The sequence below is a fragment of the Parasteatoda tepidariorum genome, chromosome X1 (genome assembly GCF_043381705.1).
Source record: "Parasteatoda tepidariorum isolate YZ-2023 chromosome X1, CAS_Ptep_4.0, whole genome shotgun sequence".
Taxonomy (NCBI): domain Eukaryota; kingdom Metazoa; phylum Arthropoda; class Arachnida; order Araneae; family Theridiidae; genus Parasteatoda; species Parasteatoda tepidariorum.
Genome location: NC_092214.1, coordinates 21,884,763 through 21,906,336, shown reverse-complemented (window position 1 = coordinate 21,906,336; position 21,574 = coordinate 21,884,763). Strand labels below are relative to the sequence as shown.

Here is a 21,574-nt window from a genome sequence, read left to right as displayed (position 1 = left end):
AAAATAAATAAATGAAAATAAATAAATGAAAATAAATAAATAAAAATAAATAAATAAAAATAAATAAATAAAAATAAATAAATAAAAATAAATAAATAAATAAAAATAAATAAATAGAAATAAATAAATAGAAATAAATAAATAAAAATAAATAAATAAAAATAAATAAATAAATAAATAAAATATTTTAAAAAACTGAATAAATTAATTGTGTTACAGACAATTTTTTCCAACCAGGTCCCAGAGGTATAAGCAACATTACGCCTATAGTGGCGTGCAAAAGCCTCCAGCCAGTATGTTATTTTAGTTTATTACAATAAAAGATGAAGTAAAAATTATTTGTCTGCCAAAACAGTCTCGTGTTATCAATACAACGCAGTTTTTATATGCATCATTTAAAAGATTTATGTATCTTGTGACGTTATATGCATAACCTATGAGTTATATGTATAAACATTTAGTAGCTGATAGCCAATATCTCTCAAAGTTATATCTGTACGCAACCAATAACTGAAAGAATTTATTAAAAAAATATATTGACCGTAGACTTGCACGCTGCTGAATAATAACTTAAGAATACTTGAAATGTGTATGGACATTTCAAACAAAACTTTTGAAATGTCCCTCTCCGCTCATTTTTATAGAACACATTTACAGTTAAAATTAATGTAGCAAAGCTCAAATCTTTAATCCAAACTGGAACTAGAAGATGTCATTAAATTATATGTTTTCTGTGATTAATATTTATTGGAATATTTCATTCATTTTCTGGTGTGTTCATTTATCCCAGCCCTGTGGTTGATGGTAATAATTATAATTATTGAGAATTAATTTGGTAATTGATTGTATAATTAATTCGTTCAACCTTGATATTAATACTCCGATATACTCTAGCAAGAGTGATAGCCTAAAAATTCCTAATTTATGTGGTACAACTAATATCTTTTTTATGGATTAAAAGTAAGATTATTTACTGGAGATTCTTCTGCAAAGTTTTGTAGCCATCTTTCTTCAAGTTTAATTTGTTTTTGTTAGTTTAAAATTTATACTTGTCTTCATTTTTAAGTTAATTTTTGAATGAACATTACAGGAAATATCGTTGAAGTGTTCGTAAACATGGCCGCTATTTATCTGTCATCTCTTTATGCAATTTCACTGTTATTTCTATCTGCAGCCCGGATGTTAAGATTTTTATTCCTCTGTCAGAACAGCTTCTCGACTTCTGACATATTTCGTTTCAGTTGAACTTAATTATGAGAAGTTACCCTTAAAGCTAAAATATATTACTTTTTTATGAACTTAGAGTCAACTGAGCGATGCGTGATAAATTGTGTTAATTTTCTGTAATGGTAGAAATTATGGTCATCGTAATGTCCTTACTACATTAATTTTTGTTAGTTTTTATAAAAGGAGAGATGGCTATTTGAGTTAATTTATGCTCTTTTTTTCTTCTGACTGTGAAGTATTTATCTCTACTGCAAAATATTTTTTTATGAAGTTTATTTTTATTCCCGAGCTTCGACATGGCAAATGTAGTCAAGTGAATTTCGAATTCGCAACTATTTACTTGCAATTTAAAGCAATATAGACGCATACATATTATGGTGTTCATGCGATTTTAAAAATTTTTCTAAATTATTTTTTACAAAAGTACTTAGCCATTCAAAAATAAATAAATGAAATAAACCTGCTAACTTATGAAAATAAACATTACTTAAATTGTTGAGTTTACAGAAGAAGAGCAAAAGCTATTATTTTTTATATCAGTTGATTGTGATATCAGTTTAAAATAATAAATTGATGGCAAAAAAACAAAAATACTTCGAATATTATGCTTGTTTCCTTTTGAAAAATTTATCTAGATTTGTTTATTAAAAAATTAAATGCAAACGACTTTAAAATAGTGAACTTAGAAAAAAGCTAATTCGTTTTCTACTCATTATATGATGCAAAATTAGTTATAAGCATTACATAAGTTTCATGCGAAATACTGAGGAAATAAAAACGAGAAATTGTCATACCCCATTACCTATAGTTGTTATTACTTATATATTGTCAATTGCCTATATTTTCTTTGTGCAGTTATGTGGTAAAGAGACTTGCTTATAAGAAATTCAAATAAACGTTGATTAAAATGTTAAACAAACAGGAGAAGTAAAAATCTTTTCTGTAATTCGTATAATGCTAATTTCGTTTAACAAACGTTTCATAAGATTGATGTATTTTACTGAGGAAACAAAAAGAAAAAAAAATTTCAAACGCCATTACCTATGTTTAATGGATTGGGTATGTCTCATTAATGTGAGAAATGTAAAAATATTTACTGATAAAAAAATTAGCTAAACCAGACATGTTTTAAAATGCTGAATTTATACGAAAAGTAAACTTTTTTTCCGATACTCCACTGAACAAAAAGTTTTCAAAAGCTATCCTTTTTATTTATATGATTTATAATATGAAGACTTCTTGTTTTTGTAGCAACGAGGAAAATGTAAAGTAATTTTCCCAAGAGATTTGTTTTTGATGGATATATTTGGTTTATGATAAATAATCATAAATATATTGAACATATCTTAGTTTTTGAGAAATATATTGAGAAATAGAGTAAAAATATTTTTAGCACGTCAAGCGTTGGAATAATTTATAAATAAATTTCATTTATAACTTTCAAATACTTTTACAATGGCTAATGACGCAATGTTGTGCTAATATTGTTCTTTTTCAAGAAGGGATAACAGTTCTTTTTCTTAATTTAAATTTGAATAACAGTTTTCAATACGTATATAAGTGTATATACTTCAATAAGTGTTTTAAATGTGAGAGTATTTTTTTTTATGAAAGAAGTTTTATATTCAATATGATTAACTTTTATGGTAACTTATAACTTTTATGATTAACTTTTTTTTACTTATAATGATTAACCTTTTTAAATAACATTAACTTAATAATAATTGATTATTTTTTCTCTTACTATTGTAGTCTGAAAATTTAGCTACATAAATGGTATTTCTGTTCTACCCTATTACCCATCGTTGTTATAAATTATGTTTTGTCAATTGCATGTGTTTTCTTTGTGCAGTTATGTGAATAAAGAGGTTAGCTTATAAAAAATTCAAATAAACGTTAATTAAAATGTTAAACAAACAGAAGAAGCAAAAACTTTTTCTACACTTCATATAATGCTAATTTTATTGAGCAAACAGAACAATTTGGAATATCAAAATTAGTTACTTAAATTATCAACTTGAAAAATAATTTAAATTATAATAATCGGTACTTTTTAAAGGTAACCTGTGTGGTTACCTTTATTATAATAATTAAAAAGATTTAATTAGTTTAATTAGTTATTTAGTTAGTTATTTTTTCATAACAACTAACGGGAAATGCAAATTTGTTTCAAGGCCATATGATCAATGGCAGTTGACTCTGAAAAAAAGCTATCTAGATATATAAAAAATTAAATTTTTTTATCTAAAATTGCTAGTCGTTATGCTATTGATTTAAAATGTCAATTTTCTTATTATAATTTACACTAGGGTACAATTTTTTTCTTCTTTTGTTATTTGTTGCATGTGACTTTTTAACGGATATAGGATATTTTACATCGCTGATTTCAAAGATACAATAGTTAGTTAGTCTCCATGTTAGTTTTTTTTTAATGACATTTTTAGTCTATTTTTTGCCGAAATGTTTAAAAATGTTATACATAACAGATGATCGGACAAATGTTGCAACAAACTTCTAGGGGAGTTAGAGCACATTATCAGGATCAAAATTCTATGATAATTCATGCCCGAAAATGTCGTCATACGCCGCTAGAGACGCTTCCCTGTTATGAATTGCGACTTCGTGTGGTTCTGAACAGGTCATAATAAGGTAACGTTCCTCTCCACGTCTGACAACATTTCTGGACATGAGTTTGATCCTGATGATTCGTTCTATCATCCTTAGGAGTTTTTCGCAGCATTTATACGATCCCTGTTATAAAGTTTTTAAACTTGTACATTTCAACTTCGACAAAAAAAATAGACTAAATATGTCATTTAAAAGAACCAATAGATTTTGGAGCAAAATTAATTTCAGATTATAAATCCCCATACCCACATTAGGCAAGATAAAGTATCTGTATAAATACAACAAAAAATTCCCCAGGTTTTTTTAATAATAATAATTCAAATTTTTGTCGATGTTGAATTATAACATTATCGTGCACATTAGAATTCAATGTAGGAAAATCATAATTGAATATTATTATATATTCGATTAATGAATATATTGAATTTATCATGCATGGCTTTTTCCGTGCAAAAATGACCAATAGCCGTGACCGTCATGCTACAGATTTTTATGAAACTTTGTAAAACGATACAATGCTGGAAAAGAACTGAAATATTTTTTTTTCTGGTTAAAGCTACTGTACTCTATTTTCAAAAATTCACAAAAATCAAAGTCGAAGAAAAAAAATTGAGAATCTAACCAAAGTTCAAGACAAGTAAGATAGCTACAATGAATTTCAGGCAAATACCTTTAATTAGGCATTGTAAAATTTCATAAACAAAAGTAATTATACTATGATAAATGAAATGTTTCTCATTTTATAAACAGTAAGAAGTTAATAAAATTTTAAAGTTTTCTTTTTAAATCTATTGCAACATTAAAATTTTGTCCCAAAACCACTTTTCTTTTCTCAGTGACTTAAAAAAAAATATTTTTATTTATTTACTTTCAAATGAAAAATATAATATTTAACATTATTTGAAATGAAGAGTTCGAAGAATTTTGTTATTTCATTTTAAAAAAAAGCGTGAAATATTTTGGCTGAAAACCACTTTATATATTTTTTTTTTAATGGCAAAAGCCAAAATCATCTATTTGGTTTTATATATTGAAAAGTAAGATATTTAATTCACGGAAAAATTTCAGGTGGTGAAACTTTAAATTTTATTGAAGCACATTCCCGAAACTTTTGCAAAAAAGGGAAGGCATTGATTGTATAGTAAAAAACCAAAACATTTTTTGCGTGGCTTCTTATTTGACGTGTGTAACAAATGCTTAATGAATTTAGTGGTATCAAAATTAATGTTTTGTCATTATTATATAGGAGTTAATTAATTGTTTTTTAGCCATTTTTAAGAAATTTCAATTGTGATTTTTTTGAAAGAAAAAAAAAACTTCTTTTTCTTAATGTATGAAATAGTTTGCATTCAGTTAAGACAATTTTTTCCGAGATATTACCGGAGGAATATTACCGAACGCCAGCTTCTAATATTAAGAGATTTTACTTTTAGAAAAAATAATTGCCACAGATGACACACAAATTGCTTTCTTTTAATTTTTATATAGCACTTCATGGAAATTCTTTCAGGAACAGTTTTCCCCAGTTAGTGTCTTCGGGTTTGACCTTTCGGGCCTTCGGGTTTGACCTTTTCGTAGTTTTACTGGAAGTTACACCATGAAAAAGCCGCGTGAAATTGCCCTGTACCGTCCTTTATTTAGACATTTTAAAAGGAAATTGGTTTCACGAACTTCCATAACGTTATCGAGCGTCACCCTAAGGGGAAAATTTAACCATCTCAATTCATTTTAACAGATTACACCGTAAATAATATTCGGTATTTTCTTAATGAGTTATTTCCAGAATTATTACCCATTAGCTTCAAAATATAATCTTTTAATTGGAATATTAACTTTTTATAGCTCTTCGTAAAATAATTTCTTTAAATTAATAAGCAAAAACCATTTTAAGCTATGTATTTATGTAGAGAAACTTGTATAGGATATTTCATATTGCATAGTGGGGTAAAACCGGGTACCTCCATTTTTATGAAATTATTTATGTTTTCCAGCTCACAAACACACACTTTTATAGACATAAAGAACCATACTGGAGTGTTAATTCACGGCATCTTTGCAAATAAGTTGGTTTTACTATATCAGCTTTTTAATATTCTCTTGTTTTTAAGCTTTTCTAAATTTAATGGTCATTACAGTTATAATTATTTTCAGTTCAGCTTATTATATGTTTATTGCAAATTTATACTCTAACGAACAATAAGAATTTAGCACGATACTGTTCTCTTTAATTTCGACAACCTCTGCTCACGGGGTAAAACCGTGTACAAGCCGATCTGATGCCTTCCCTCCTTGATGTGTATCAATGCTGGGCCCATGAAAGCTGCAGCGTAACGGAAGAAGAAAGCTACATCGAAGTCTGAACAAAGATTTTACGAAAAAGAAAAAAGCGAAGAAAATTAAGAAAAACATTAAGTTTTATTTACTGCGCATAAGTTGCAAGTAAACAGAACTCATAAAATAAGTTCAAAATGTAGGGAAAACATGGGAAAAATTACAGAACAAGGGAAAAAGGGAAAAAGAAAAATAATAATAAAAATAACAAAAATCCGGGGGGGGGGAAATCCGAAAAAAATGAAAAAATTAATTACAAATTGTAATATTTTTATTTTTTCCTTTTTTTTCGGATTTATTCCCCCCGGANCCCCCCCGGATTTTTGTTATTTTTATTATTTTCTTTTTTTATTGTTCTGTAGTTATTTCCATGTTTTCTCTTCATTTTGAACTATATATATATGAGGAACATATGATTCACCTTCTCTAGTTCCGCCATTTGAGTTTAATTTCAATTGAGTTAAATTTCAAAATGGCCCCTTAACAAAATCGTATTATCTTTAATAAAATGAAAATTATTGCCTAAAATATTATTTTTAAATCTTAAAGTTTTATAAGAATGATTAACGAAAATTTTTTTGCTTTCCTGAATATTAATATCTGTTTTTGTATTAATCCGAATTATTTGATAATTTTTAAATATTATCTATTATGTATAACCTCGGAAAAATTTTGTACCCTGATAGGGTGCAAAATGTTCACATAACTTAATATTATGTAATAAAGTTTAGGATAAAATGGTTTAACAAAGTATGATATAAAAGTTGCTGCAAATTGTAAAAATATTTTGCTTCAAAAAGCACCAAAATTTCTAACAGTGTCTATAGATGATTTTCATTATACATTATTCATTCATTTTATTATCATTCTATTTTGATTTTCTTTAAACTTGGTAAATTACGTTGGGACGCACTTCACAATTTTGACCCCGATTGATAAGTTAACTAAAATTCAAATTACGTAATCCAAAATATAAATTTAAATACTCAACAACTTGATACAAAGTAAGATCGAAAAAAAAGTTCTTTCAAATGATTATGCATTGCCATTAAATAATGATTTTTTTTTCTAAGCAAGGGAAAACCTACTTGTTCAGTCTGTTATTCTTTCACTCGATTTACAGTTCCTAGTCTACACCCTACTGTGTAAAAAGACTTATGTCAACTTAGATACCAATTCTTCGAAGTTTCCCGCGGGTTTCACCTTGAGTTTTTCAGCTGGATGGACAATTTAAAAATCTTCTTTTATTTTTTGGTTCGTGGGTAACTAAAGTGTGAATTAAAATTACTTATAATGCATTTTCTCGAAAGACTTTCTAGTGATTAAGTTTGAAAGCTACTTAAAATAATGCTTACATGTGCAGTGTTGTGTATCACCGGTGATAAAATCGTACAGTTTAATCCCATAAGAGTTGGATGCGACTATACTGCTCTAAACAAGATCAAACGCCATTAAAAGTTATAACTGATACAAAATTATAAGAGAAAAAAGGAGAATTGCAATTCTTGGAATCCACTTACTTTTTTGAATTTCTTATTATGACAATGTCAAACAATGTCAAACCACATATTTTTCTGGTGAATTTAGAAATTTAACAATAAGCTCTTTTTTAAATGAAAAGTACATAAGTATTTTTTTTTCATTTTATACTTCGAATGACATAAGTATCTAAAGCAAAGAACGTGTTAAAATATTAAAGATTTGATTGAATACTAAATTGTGATTTTTTTTTATCTACAAAATTATACGCAGATCAATTTTTCCATGCATCGTTTTTCAGAAACATTATGATCCGAATTTGGTTCAGTGATGTACAGACTTATTAAAATCCATACAGTTCATAACATTTCCATTAAAAAAACGTTGTACGTTATATCACGTTAACAGTTCTGTTTTTAAATGGTAATTGAAGAGCCATAAATATATAACAGAAAATATATACATATCCATAGGATTTTCATGGATAGTTGAAAAGCCCAATATACGTCCAAAAATCTTTTCATTAAAATTCGTAATTTTTCTATTAGCCAATTTTATTGTTGTTTTATGGCTTTTTACGACATTACGAAGATATTATAATATGAAACTTTGTGCTAGATCTAATAAAGTTGAAAACCTATACAAATCCATAGAATTCATTATATTTATTAAATTTTTAATTACCATCGAAATTTTATATTAATTTTAAAAAATAGTTTAAAAGATTTTATTTATATTACTATATAAATTAAATCTTTTAAACTATTCATATATATATATTCTATTCATTTATATATATATAATTTATATTATATAGCTCTGTAATTAATTGTAATTCTGCATAGATTATTAAATAATCCGTAATATTATCTTTTTTTTTAAATATTTTAAATTTAGCAATGCAGTTGATCCAGACAAACTTTCAGGATAAATATTTACTGTTTTGTTGAATCACACTTTGGAATCTCAAGATTGTTTCATTTTAAAAATAGGAAATCCAAATGTCTGTCATGATGAATGTGTCGCAGGTTTAAATAAAACTTTTCATGTCATCAGAAAAAGTCACTTCATGACCTGGTTGCCGTGAGTTTTCTTTCATGACTCACGTCATGAACATTTTATACTCGCATCCTCAGATTTGAAATTAAGAAAATAAAATTCAAATCAACAAACAATGGGCTTCACAGAGGAATTGATTTATTCATTAGTAAATATGTTTAGAGAAAAACATTACTCCTTTTTAGAAAGTTCAATGTTTTACTTTATTTTAAAAATGTATTGTGAACATTTAAAATATATAATATTGATAAGATTATGCATTGCAAAAAAGTCTGTATCAAATTCTGGTAAAAAGTACCAAATTTTTTCAGAGCATTGGTTTTTTTACCGTAAAATCTATTTTTACGGTTCGGAACGGAACAAAAAATATAATAAAAAAAAATTTATAATATTTTACGGTAAAACTTAATTTTCCGGTAAAATAGATTTTACGGTATGATTTTTTTATTAAGTTAAAATGAGAAATTCCAAGTATTTTAATAGAGAAAAATATTAGAATCTAATAAATAGATATTATTCATATAACCGTACTGATTTAACGTGTAATTACATTGACACGAAGCATTTCTAACTTACAATTTTCATGATACGAAGAGCTATTTTTAGTTATACGAACCAAATCACGCACTTAATTAGTCTGAAATACCTAATAATTGGTTACACTTTTCGAATATGCGTAATAGGTAATTGATAGGTTATGTCAAATATAGCACGTGATAGATAATTAAGAAGTTGTGATAAACAGATATAAGTAATAGTTAAATGAGATGCTGCACGAGTAAAATTTTCTAGTTGATTAGGCTAAGGAGTCGCATATGCATGCCTGTTAGTTAACGGTTTAAGTTAATCAGATATATTAATTAATTCAAATGAGATATCGTTGTACAATAAATTGAAGAATAATTTCTTTCAAGACTAATTACTTTTTCTTAATTTACGTATATGGTTTCTTTGAGAATATTACTTGCATCTCCAAAAAATATTTTCATATTTGAAAGGAAAAATATTTGGAAAAATATATTCATATTATCTCCAAAAAATATATTCATAAAAAAGGCATGCTTAGTCTGAGAAAGTACGTTTTTGTGTCTGATTTCATAACTTAAAATATAGTTTTCAGTAATTAATGAGCATATTTAAGGTCACCCCCTTCGAACCATTAAGATCGAGTTCTAGAACGTGAAGATCCGATTATTAGATCAAAAGTTATTTAGGGTGGTCAGTTTCTCCTTTTGAGCATTGTACATCGAAATGTTTTAAATTTCTTTCTGAAAATTTATTATCTTTCTAAAACAAATTGTTGTATTAAATATTTCCCTTTTTTTTATAGCGAATAATCAATTTTTCATGTAAATCTATGTTTCTCATTTAACCTTTGAAAAGTAAAATATGCAATAAATCATTCTTTTCTCGAAAGAAAAGCAATCAACCCTTCACATTTTCAATCACTTAAGTTCATTTCTTGACCTAGATAAGCGAAAATGTAAACTTTTTGCATACACATAACCTTTCTCAACAGCAATAACTACAATTTATAACATGACAATTAATTTCTTAAATTAAATAACTGACAAAACTAAATTAAAAAGATTTTATTTTTTGGTGTCTGTTAAACGTTAAAGTGAGAAGTGATTAATTATATGGAATTATCAGCCCAAGTAAATGAGACAGGCAATGTAAAAGGCCTTACTTCAGTGTGGGTTGCGAGAAACTTTTAAAATGGCATTGAAGGACAGAAACAATGAGGATTTCTTAAACTAAGCAATTTATTTATTTATTTTTTTTAAAAATAAATGTGAGTATTTTAAGAGAGTAAAAAAATCTCTCTGATATAGTTATATTTCACACTTAACATTTTGTCTGAATTATTTTTTATAAGGAGAATTTTTCATTGTTACAAATGTTTCTAGCTAAAATATTGTTGTGAAAAAATTTCTAAGCTGTACTGAAAAATTGTGACTTGTCATTGTTCTGTAATAGGCCCTTCAAATGCTTGAATATATTTTTTTTTAGAATTACTTGAATAAAGTGTGCAAAATCTATTCAAATTACATAAAATTTCTTATTAGTAGATAATAACTACAAATATTACTGAATATCCTACAAATATAATTATGAGATAATAAATTATTGAATAACAAGCTATATTTGAGTTAAACATTTATTTGTAAGTTAAATATTTACAAAAAGTTTAAGTAAGTAAAATAAAAAGTAAGTTAAATATTTACAAAGAGTTATGGTAACTCAGGGATAGAGTGTATGCCTTCCAATGAGATCAATTGGGTTCGAATCCTAGCCATGGCTGGTTAACGGTTGATACGAATTCTGCACCTTACTCGCACCGACAATAGTGATCTTCAGGGGTAGACGGATCATAGGTTAGAGTTCTCTTGCCGTCAGGAAAACCGTCGGAGGTTTTGAGGTTACCGTCTCCATGCAATGTAAATGCGGTTAGTTTCATCAAAAGGCAATTTTCTTCCAATATTTTATCCAGGAGTTTTCCTGTCTTTTGAATTGGATTCATAATTACAAAGCTACGGAGTTGAACATTGATAGTCGTAAACTTAAAATTGGGTTGCCTGTTCAACGACGTTTATAAAAAAACATTAATTTATTTGCTTTGGCTCTTATAAATTTTTAGTGATTGTAATTTTTTATTGTACTTTGATAAGTTCTACGGAATTCAAGGATTATCATAAACTTTGCAACGAACTGAATTTTTAATATTTTTTTTAATTTATTTAAATTGCAGTACTTTATTAAATTAAATGTAACTCCCTAATACTTTAAAATCTTTACTTTGTAATTTTTTTTCCTCATTGTTTAACAATTATAACTGTTATACTTTAAGTGCTGTGATTAAAAATTTTATAAAAACAAATTTCACTAGTTAAGTTTTATTATCTTTTAGATAATAAATAAAATTAATTTATCTTATTTGCAGGACGAAGTCACAATTCAAGTGGTATATTATGGAGCTTAGGAAAAACTGCTTCAGATTCAGTCAAAATGTTTATAGAAACCGGAAAAGCTGACTTACTTATTCGAGAAAGTGCTGAACAAAAGAGGGGAATCCTCTCTGAATTTTTTGCTCCTCCCTTAAGTCAGGGTGTTGGAAATACGCAAGCAACATTTTTTGTAGATTCCACCCATTCAAAGGTAAAATCTGAATGTTAAAATAACGCCTATTCGTAATTATTCATTTTAGTCATTAATGCATCGTTAAGATTTGTTTTAAATGTGTTTTTGACAACAAATCATTCGTTATAGTCACAATGAATTACAAAATATAAATTATTTATTTCAAATAAAAGTTGTTGAAAATCAGGAGATTCAGAGGCTATTTATGTTTTCTAGTTCCAAATATAACGTTGTAGTGTTAAATTTAATGTGTATAATATCACAAAATAAAATTTATTTGTACGGTGCAAGTTCATAAATTGAAAAGTACATGACTCACTCAAGTGCAATCAAATTCCTTCAATTTCAAAGAACGCATAAGTTTTTAAAAAAAAGTAACTGTTCAACTTCAAAGATTATCTTTTTGACAATAAATAAACATTAAAGAAACTAAATTGTACTTAAGCCACGTAAAGAAAACCCAAAAATATCTCCCGTAGCGTTTGTACTCGCCCACTATCAAGATCATATCAATGCGGGCTGTGTAAAGGAATAAATACGAATCTAGTTGCCATGGAAATTATTAAAATGTACGAATATTATTTTCTGTATGAGATATATCTCAATGAATCAAACTAAAATTAGCCGTACTTTGAATCCAGCGAGGTGGCTTGTAACACCTCCCATACTTCTTGTAACCCTATAAATGTATTGAGGCGTTAAATAAAATTAAAGGATAATATAAAGGTGGTAGGAAATAGCGCACAATAAGTACTGAAACTTCTGTAGTTGCTACTTTTTTTTCGTGGTAAGTAGCGTAATGTGCTACTTTTTTTTAAAAAGTAGTGTAGTCAGTAGTGCGATACAAAAAATAAAATTAAAAAAAAAAAGCAGTAGTTTGTAGCCATTTCTGACTACTACTTTTAATAGAAAAGAAGCACGGTTTTAGCACAACTAATTTTTCGAATTTGATAGGTACAAATCTTCGCAGGTTTGTCAATAGGTGCAATGAAAATGACCCTGCGACTGTAGTAGAGGTTAACAGAGATTACGTATTTGGAATCCGGTATAACTAATATTTAAACTAGCCATTACGAAAAATAGATAATTAATCACTTTTATCGCACTTTCACATGCGAATGAAAACTCGTGAAACATTAATGTTATTTCAACAGAAAGAAACGTTTTCTGGCTGTACTTAATTTCGTAGAGGAAATAAAATAGTATTATATAATTAGAAAATTGCAAGTATTTGATAATTCCGCATTTCTTAAATTAAATATTCCCTGTCGAAAAGGCATAAAAAGTTGAAAGTTAAATGAACAAATTTTAAAAAAATGTTTTGGTTGTTGAAAAACTGTTGTCTTAATAATTTCCTTATCTCTAATGTAGGCCCATTTCTTATTCAAAACCATTTTGAACATTAAGTTCCCTAGCAAAGTTCGTCTTAAAGTAGTGAGGTAGTTACTACATTTCGAAAGCTGTTTTTAGTCACTACATTTCAAAAAAAAAGTAGCTTTAGTTAACTTCATTTGCAATAAAGTAGTCGTAGTTAACTGCAAAAATAATGTAGTTTTTCCAACCATTGGTATTAAGGTATTAAAACCTGAAATGCAAATTTAAAGTATTGAAATCTGAGAAATAATTTTAAAATTTTGAACTGCTAAAAGTATAATATTGATTATAAAAATCACTAACGACTGGTGATAGTTACGCATTACGTTAATATGATATGGTTATAACCTCTTTTTTACTGCAAACTGAGATTTTATATTTTAAATAAAACAAAGCATTTTTAACTGCAGATCGTGCTGAAGTATTTTATTTATATGCCATGAGGCTATTGCAAGTTTCAATAAGTACAAAGATTCAATCTCAACCCATTTTTACAATACCTCTTTGCCCATTACGCCAGATTTCGGAAACACAATTCTTATTTCAAAATAAGATTTCATATTTTTAATGAAGGTAACAAGAGGAAGAGTAACAAGATGAATAAATCATTTGTTTATGTTTTATGCTAGTAAAGTAAAATATTCTTATGCCATTTGGGTATAGGGTACATCACTGTTCGATTAGTTCAGAGAATTAATCTCAACCCATTTTTGACAATACCTCTTTCTTTACCCATTTTTTGGAAACACAGAATGCTTCTTTCAAGCTAAGATTGCATCTTTTTAATGAAACAAAATGAATAAAACATTTGTTAATGTTAGATGGGAAAGTATACTTGTCATTAGGGTATTGCACTTTCCGAAAAGTTCAGAAAAATCAATCTTAACTCATTTTTTTACAATACCACTTTTACACGGTGCTCATTTGCCGGAAACACAGCATTTTTATTTCAAATAACATGGCAAGATCGTCGATGCTAATTTTAGATGAATGAGTCGAAGAAAAAGTGCTGTCGGGGCTTTGTGGTCGAGGCAGCTTACAAGAAAACTATCAACAAAGAGGAAAACTAACTGTCTGGTGTGAATTTTGAGCTGACACGCTGTCTGCGAGTAACAATTTCATTCATAATCTTTCTTCTTTGTGAGGTCATCAGCTGAGATATAAAGTTACACTTTCAAAAGAAAAGATAGTGGATAAAGAATTGTTAAGATAGAAAGCATATGTAATTTGAATCTTGCCTTTCTTTGAAGTTCTTTTGTACTTAAATGAAATGAGCTCATAATACAAGGATTATTTTTTAAGGTTATAGATTTCCAAGAATAAGAAAAATGAAATGAATTGTGTGCATAATTATAATTTATGAAAATCTAGATTATATTCTCGAAAGTTATTTGTTAAAATTACATAGTTGTGAAAATGTATTGTTTTTACTCAAATACCATAGATTATTACGGATACTTCAAATTATGTTCTTTTCATCTTTCAGATTTTTTTTATTAATTTATGATTACTTTATATAATCTGAAGATTCGTCTAAGATTTACAAGCATAGATGATTTTGCGATGTGATTGATTGCGTAGCAGATAGAATAAGTTTAAAAAATATGATTAATTTCACTGGTTCATGAATGATATTTATTAAAATGACAATGTTAAATTGTGTTAGTGTCACACAATAATATGAATTATGATAAAATTTTTAATATTTAAAAATATCTCATTGTTCTTAACTTCACTGGCTTAAAATCAATCTAAATCCAAACAAGGATCGTCGCTTATGGGAAGTAAGGTATCGAATTATAATAAAGAACGCAACGTATGAAAGCACAAATAATATGTAACATTACCACCATAAGTGCCGAGGCGCAGATAGAAAATAAATGCAACAGGATCAATAATTGATTTACAAGGAAAAAGTTGATCGACGATTAGAGAAAGACAAAAGCAGAATACAATGGTTTCGATGTAGATCGAAAAACGAAGATGAAATATATGGTAATATATTATCCAAGCTATTGAAAAATAAAGGGTAATAGAAAAGTTATCAATTAATTTATAAGCATTTTTTAGAATAATGAGTCATTGGTCAAAGGTCATTTGTTATTTCCCTTGAGTGAAAATTCTTGTTATTTTCCATTAATACGATTATATATATTCGTATTTCTCTTCATTCTGTGTTCGACTTTTGATGATGGTACTTATTAGAGTACCAAAATGATCATTTGTCTCTGTTTATTAAGCTATTTATATTAATTAATTTATGGAATTTATACTTTATCATAACTTTTGCATTAATCCAATTTCATGATTATGAGCAAAACACCGTTTAGTAGAACTTTAGCCTATGGCAATATTATTGGAAAGAAAAAAAGAATGAAAGAAACTGAACCTACAGTCGAATAAAATCAGAACAGTGATTGATAATTTTTTAATAAACCAAACATTTATTTTGAACTTCGTTAATACAATTCATGTAGTAATGGGGAGATAAAAAATGTATCATGAAGTTAAGAGGTTTTGGATATATAGTGATAAACCACATTTTTTTTCAAATATAAAATTTTATATTAAACTAATCCTTAGTATTGTTTATGGATAGGTACTTTGCAAGTGTTTAGAGTTTCCTCTTGTTAACAGTACACAAAAAAGCATTTTACTGCCTACGTGGAAAACGTAGTGTTGTTCCCCAAAATTTTTTTTAAAAAAATACTTTCCAGAGCAATTTAAAAATGTGGATTATCATCGTATTACTCCAAGTCCTTTAAGTTTGCTTGGGGTAAATAAGTCCGGAATTTCAATCCAAATAGATATATTCCTCTAGAGATTATTTGGATTTTCATCATATCTGGTTTAGTATCTTATTTCAATTATGAAGCCTCTACCATGTCATGTTAAAATCAAATTTAATCTATTATTTTTCTCCCAGGTATCGATGATTTGCCGTATTACTCCAAGTCCTGACTGGTTTATCGGAGTCGATAGTTTTGACCTTTGCAAGGGAAGTAAGTGGGTGGATTATATCACCCTAGACCTCGAACCCACTGATGGTGGCACAGACAACGGCTACACATTCACATCTCCAAAATGGGCCACTGTACCAAGGTCAAGCATCTCTCCCATAAAAGCTAGTCATCCAAGTCATCCGGCCAGTTCTTTTTTTTATCCCAAATTAGAGAAACTCCCTCGAATAGCACATGTTACGTTTTTAAAAATGAAAGAATTTTATCTCTCCAAAGAAATTAAAATAAGTCTCAGAGGAGAAAGTCTCGTTTTGGCCAAGAATACAACAAATATTACTCAAGAAAACATTATTAGGTAATAAATAGGATATAACTTAAAATAATTTGTGAAATGTGTTCAAAAATTTCCTTGAATATCTACACTGTTAGAAATTGTAAAGCTGGTAAAATCGCATTATTGTTCCGATTTGCTTCAATATTAATATGGTGCAGCACATGTGTTTTTTAAACTTTACTACACTATACTATAGTTCAATTAAAATGCAAAAAGGTTCAATTTAACATTTTATTAAGGTTGTAGTGACTTTGCTATTTAGTAAGTATCGCTATTACAGTTCAACTTCGAATGGATTTATGAGAGTGTATGCTAATAAGTTAGAATAGTTTATGAGTTTAATTTAATTTGTTTTATTTCTTAATTTCACTTTTTCTGAGTTGTTTTACTTTCCTAATAAGGGAGTATTTCGCGGAGTTTAGAAAAGAATTTGTGAAACAATCTACTGTTATGGAAATTGTTTTATGAAATCATCTCTGCTCAACAAGTGATGCCAGTTTTAATCAAATTCTTTAATTTTCCCAGTTGATACCAGATTTCGTCCCATTGTTGCTAAGTTTTGTCCCAGAGCACAGATAGTATTTTACCTTAGTTGCACTATTCATAACAAAGCTTCTGTAACAAAGTCTTACAATAGAAAAAAAAACGACGAAGTTTCAAACATTTTAGGAGTAATATTACTAAAGAGGTATACAATATATTAAAAAAAATGATTTTTTGCTTGCATTTTCATAAAGAATACACATGGCTTTATAATGGCCCGTGCATTACAAATATTGTAGAATGACCCCGAACTGTGCTGAAAAATTTTAAATATGACAATGTGGGACTTATTTGTTTAAAAGAAAGTCTTACTTTTTGAAGAAATGTTTAAATTTTATGTAACTCCATAACTATGAATAAAAACATAACAGGTATTTTATTTATAGGATACATTATTTACAGGTTGTTTCTGGAAGACTACTGGATAGATATATTTACATTCCATCATATTACAAAACTAAGTAAATAATGTTGCTTTAAAAGTATATTGTGATAGAAAACTTTAAATTACAAAAATTGAAAATGTTATACAAAGCTGTAAAATTAAAAAACAAGCTTTTTTAAGAGCAAATTTAATGCTTTAAAAAGAATTTAAAAAAATTGTTCACAATTCACGCCAATTTTTCCAAAAATGTATTTTTTGGTCTTTAATATTTTTTCCAAATATTTATCTTTTACTTTGCCTCCTCCAATACCAAAATTCCTATCTAAACACATGTCAGTCTTAAACCACCTTGCATTTATGCACCTAAGTTCGTTATATAATACCTTAAACTTTTAGGAAGACGAAATATACATTCACAGCTATTAATTTCACACCGAAAAATAAAGATTTTTACAAGCATAGTAAAATAATAAACTCAACGTTTTTATATTATCGTTATAATTCCGTCATAAACCTCCTATCCAAACACCTGTTAGTCTCATACTACCTTGCGTTTATACACCTAAATTTGATATTTCAGTTCTCAAACTTTAAAATGACGAATTGTACTATCCCAACAATAAATTTTATGAAGAAAATTTAAGATTTCTACAGGCATAGAAAAATAATAAACTCACAGTTTTTATAATATCTTAATAATTCCACAGTTTTTTGGTTTTTATAATGTACTGTTTGTATCAGTAATACTAATATTTATTCGAGGAAAACCATTTAATTTAAAACACAAAATCAATATATTATGAGTAGAGTGTCTATAAAGATGTGATATCAGTTATCACTTTGTTTTTAAGCTATTTAAACAACAGTAGTTAAACCATTTGTTAATTTATCTTTAAATTAGTTTATTGAATTTTTCAATTTTTACGGTTTGCTCAATTTTAAATATTATTAATTTCAACTCAGAATATTTGAAAAAGTTAAGCGGAGTAACGTTTTTTCCTCTCGCATTTTACCTTTATAGCTCAATGGGTGAATTACGAAGACTTTCCTCTAAAAAAGATAGAAAATTAAGAAGGGAAAAGAAGAAGAATTTAGCTCGTAAAGAAATAAACGCTTTTACTTCAAAAGCTGAAACTACAATTACAAATCAAGACCAAGAATCACATAAAAAACACCATCGTAAGTAATACTATTTAAAAAAAATTCTTTTATAAATTGTGTTTTTCTATTATCAATCTACTGCAAAGCTAATTGTGTTCATATTTTAAGTGTATCATTTAACTGGTAGTGTAATTGAGAAAATATTCTTAATTTTGTTTTAAATCATACGACCAATCAATATTTTTTTCATTGCAAAATGTAGCTAATGCTCATTTTTTATCATTTGTATTAGAAATGCAATTGAAATTTTGATTAATATTTCTTAATTTTTCTTTTTTATAATAATTACTTACTTAATGTTAAAAGATATCGAAAAAAAAACTTAAGAAATTTAAAAATTTATTTTTTATATTCTGGGATTGATATAGCCTAATTGAAATTATTAAGAACTGAAAAATAATTATTTAAACTGCCAAATAATTCACCTTAAAATCTTATCTTCTAGGTACTTCGATGTTTGAAATATTTCTATTTAGACAATAGTTTAAAATTAGCTAGTCTGCATAAATGTATCTTTCACATTAATCATAATTTTGCACCTGGCATTTTGTATGAATAATAACTACAGCTGTCATAAGGTCAGTGTCCTTTCAAAAGCATAATTAAAAACTAGCCAGTATGAAAAAGTTCTTATTAACAATAAAATAATGTTTCCAATTAAAAAAAACCCAACTTTCACGAACTCAATCTGGCGGAGGTTATCAACCTTCTTTCTTAACCTTGAATACAAGTGTTGGCAAGAATCGCTTTTGAAATAGAATTGATTGACATATAGTTTTTGTTGATGTATTCATTCATTACAGTGTTATAAAAAGATTAGTCTATCTTCCGTATTAAGTAGCAAAAAGGTTTGGCGTGTTTTTTATTAATATATCGATAAGTCTTTGATTAGAGAACTGCTACCAACATTTGATTTTTAAAGAAAAATAACTATTTCTTTCCCTAAAAAAGAGTAAGCGATAAATTTGGTAGCAATTAAGATATACATTTTTTTTCTATGTTTATAATTGGTTAAAGAGCCAAAAATCCACTATTTGTATCAGTTTTAAGGATTGACTACTTAATATCATCAGAAAGGTTGTACTCCGTGGTAGCGTTGTCTCATTTCTGATCCAAGCAACTCAGGTTCGAATCTTAGAGTTGCCTAGTTAATTCCTATATTGTTCTCAAATTGTACTTCTTCGTGGTTTTATTTATTTATTATTATTGTTATTAAGGTAAATACGAGTTACAAGATCATGAGGCACTCTTCTGATTTCACTTTCTTTTTTTTTTTAATAATAAAGTAGGGAAACATGCTAAACAAAATTGATTTATCAGAGTAAATCAAGATTTCATGCAAAAATCCAAAAAGGTAACTAGCATCCTTTAACCTATATGGAGGAAAAATAATAATGCACCACACTAGATAAACCTTTAATAATGTACAAAAATTCCTCTAGCTTCATATACACTGAACTCTGAATAAAGGATTGGCTATATTAGTAATCTAGTCATAATAATATCAACATTACTAATAGAATAAATCTTAAGTTTTACAACTAACGTTTCCAGTTGAAAATGCGTAATTTAAGTATGTAGCACATGCCTAGAAAGCTAATTTGATAAAAAAAAATATATATAGTTATTTTATACATTTTTAAAAAGTTGCAGCAATTTTGTTAAGCTTTTAATTTCTACAAAATGAAATAATAAAAGAAAAGGATTTCTAGTTTATATTTCAGTTTCAGGTAAAATAAAATCAATTAAATATTTAGAGGAAAAACAGAACTATATCTGCAGAAATATAATAATTAGATATCGAAACATCATGAATGATCCAAGTTTTAAAATATAGTGATAACGATATTCTGAAAAATATTTTCAGTATATATCAAGAATGCTATATCTTTCAATAAATTTCGAATACGTGATAATTATCGTGAACAATATAAACGCGAGTATAATCGGCAGTGAAAAATGCTAAATACGATAGAGTTGTGATTCGATATGATAACATATAATCGATAAGAATTATCGAATACGATATTATCATGGAAATTTATAAATTCATTTGGGAAAAAAATACTGATCACTGTAAAAACAATATAAATTATTTAAATATAAAAAATATTGTGATATATAGTTATTTTAGACGACATATTGCAATACAAGTTTTAAATAATCGCCCAGCACTAAGCATATACATCAAGAAAATTTGATTTTTTTTCCTCTGAGCTTTTAAGAACAAGCCGAGGAAATAAATGGTCTGATGGTGCTCAGGCAACTAATGACGAGAAATAATAACTATTATAATATCGCAAGAATAATCGATAACTATAATTATCGAATATAATATTATCGAGAGTGCTGTATTGGCCAATATAAAAATAATGTTAATTTGTTTAACTAAAAACAAAAATATCGCCTCGTATCGAAATTTTCTCATGATATATCGCGATATTAAAACCTAGATATAGCCCAAAAAATCATATACAAAAAACAAAATTGATAATGTTTTTTTTTCATTCAAACTTTTAGGAACAAGATCTTGCCGTGTAAGTGAATGGTCTGACTGGGGTTCTTGCAGTAACACTTGCGGATTTGGAGAAGAATTTAGGAAAAGAAAAATTATTCATTTTGGATCAAAAAACAGTAGACCTTGTCCACCACTTGAAGAATCAAGGTGGTGTCGAAGTTCTGAAACGTGTGGAAATAAAACATCTGGATTGTTTCGATGGCACTGAATAAAAAACATCCTTCATAAAAATTGTTTCTTTTCTTTCACGATAATGAAGTACTTAGCTACAATTGAAATCACACACCATTAATCATTCACAAGGGCCTTAATTGCCTTTTCACACTTTCACTTATAAAATTCTCGATGCATTTAATACCTTTATTTATACGTTAATAAAAATATTTTTAATATAGTTGAGATAAATAAAAGCAAATTGCATAAGAATCTGGAGA

The 21,574-nt window shown here is 27.4% G+C and overlaps 1 protein-coding gene across 1 annotated transcript in view; it reads left to right on the top strand.

The window, feature by feature from the left end:
- Positions 1-21,371, top strand: part of LOC107437523 (M-spondin) — a 25,861-nt gene extending 4,490 nt beyond the window's left edge. Inside the window, exons 2-5 of the mRNA XM_043040076.2 lie at positions 11,669-11,883; positions 16,166-16,554; positions 18,483-18,640; positions 21,143-21,371. Of these exons, the coding sequence (XP_042896010.1) occupies positions 11,669-11,883; positions 16,166-16,554; positions 18,483-18,640; positions 21,143-21,348 (968 nt within the window). The 3' untranslated portion in view covers positions 21,349-21,371. The remainder of the gene's footprint in view (positions 1-11,668; positions 11,884-16,165; positions 16,555-18,482; positions 18,641-21,142) is intronic.
- Positions 21,372-21,574: the final 203 nt, after the last annotated feature.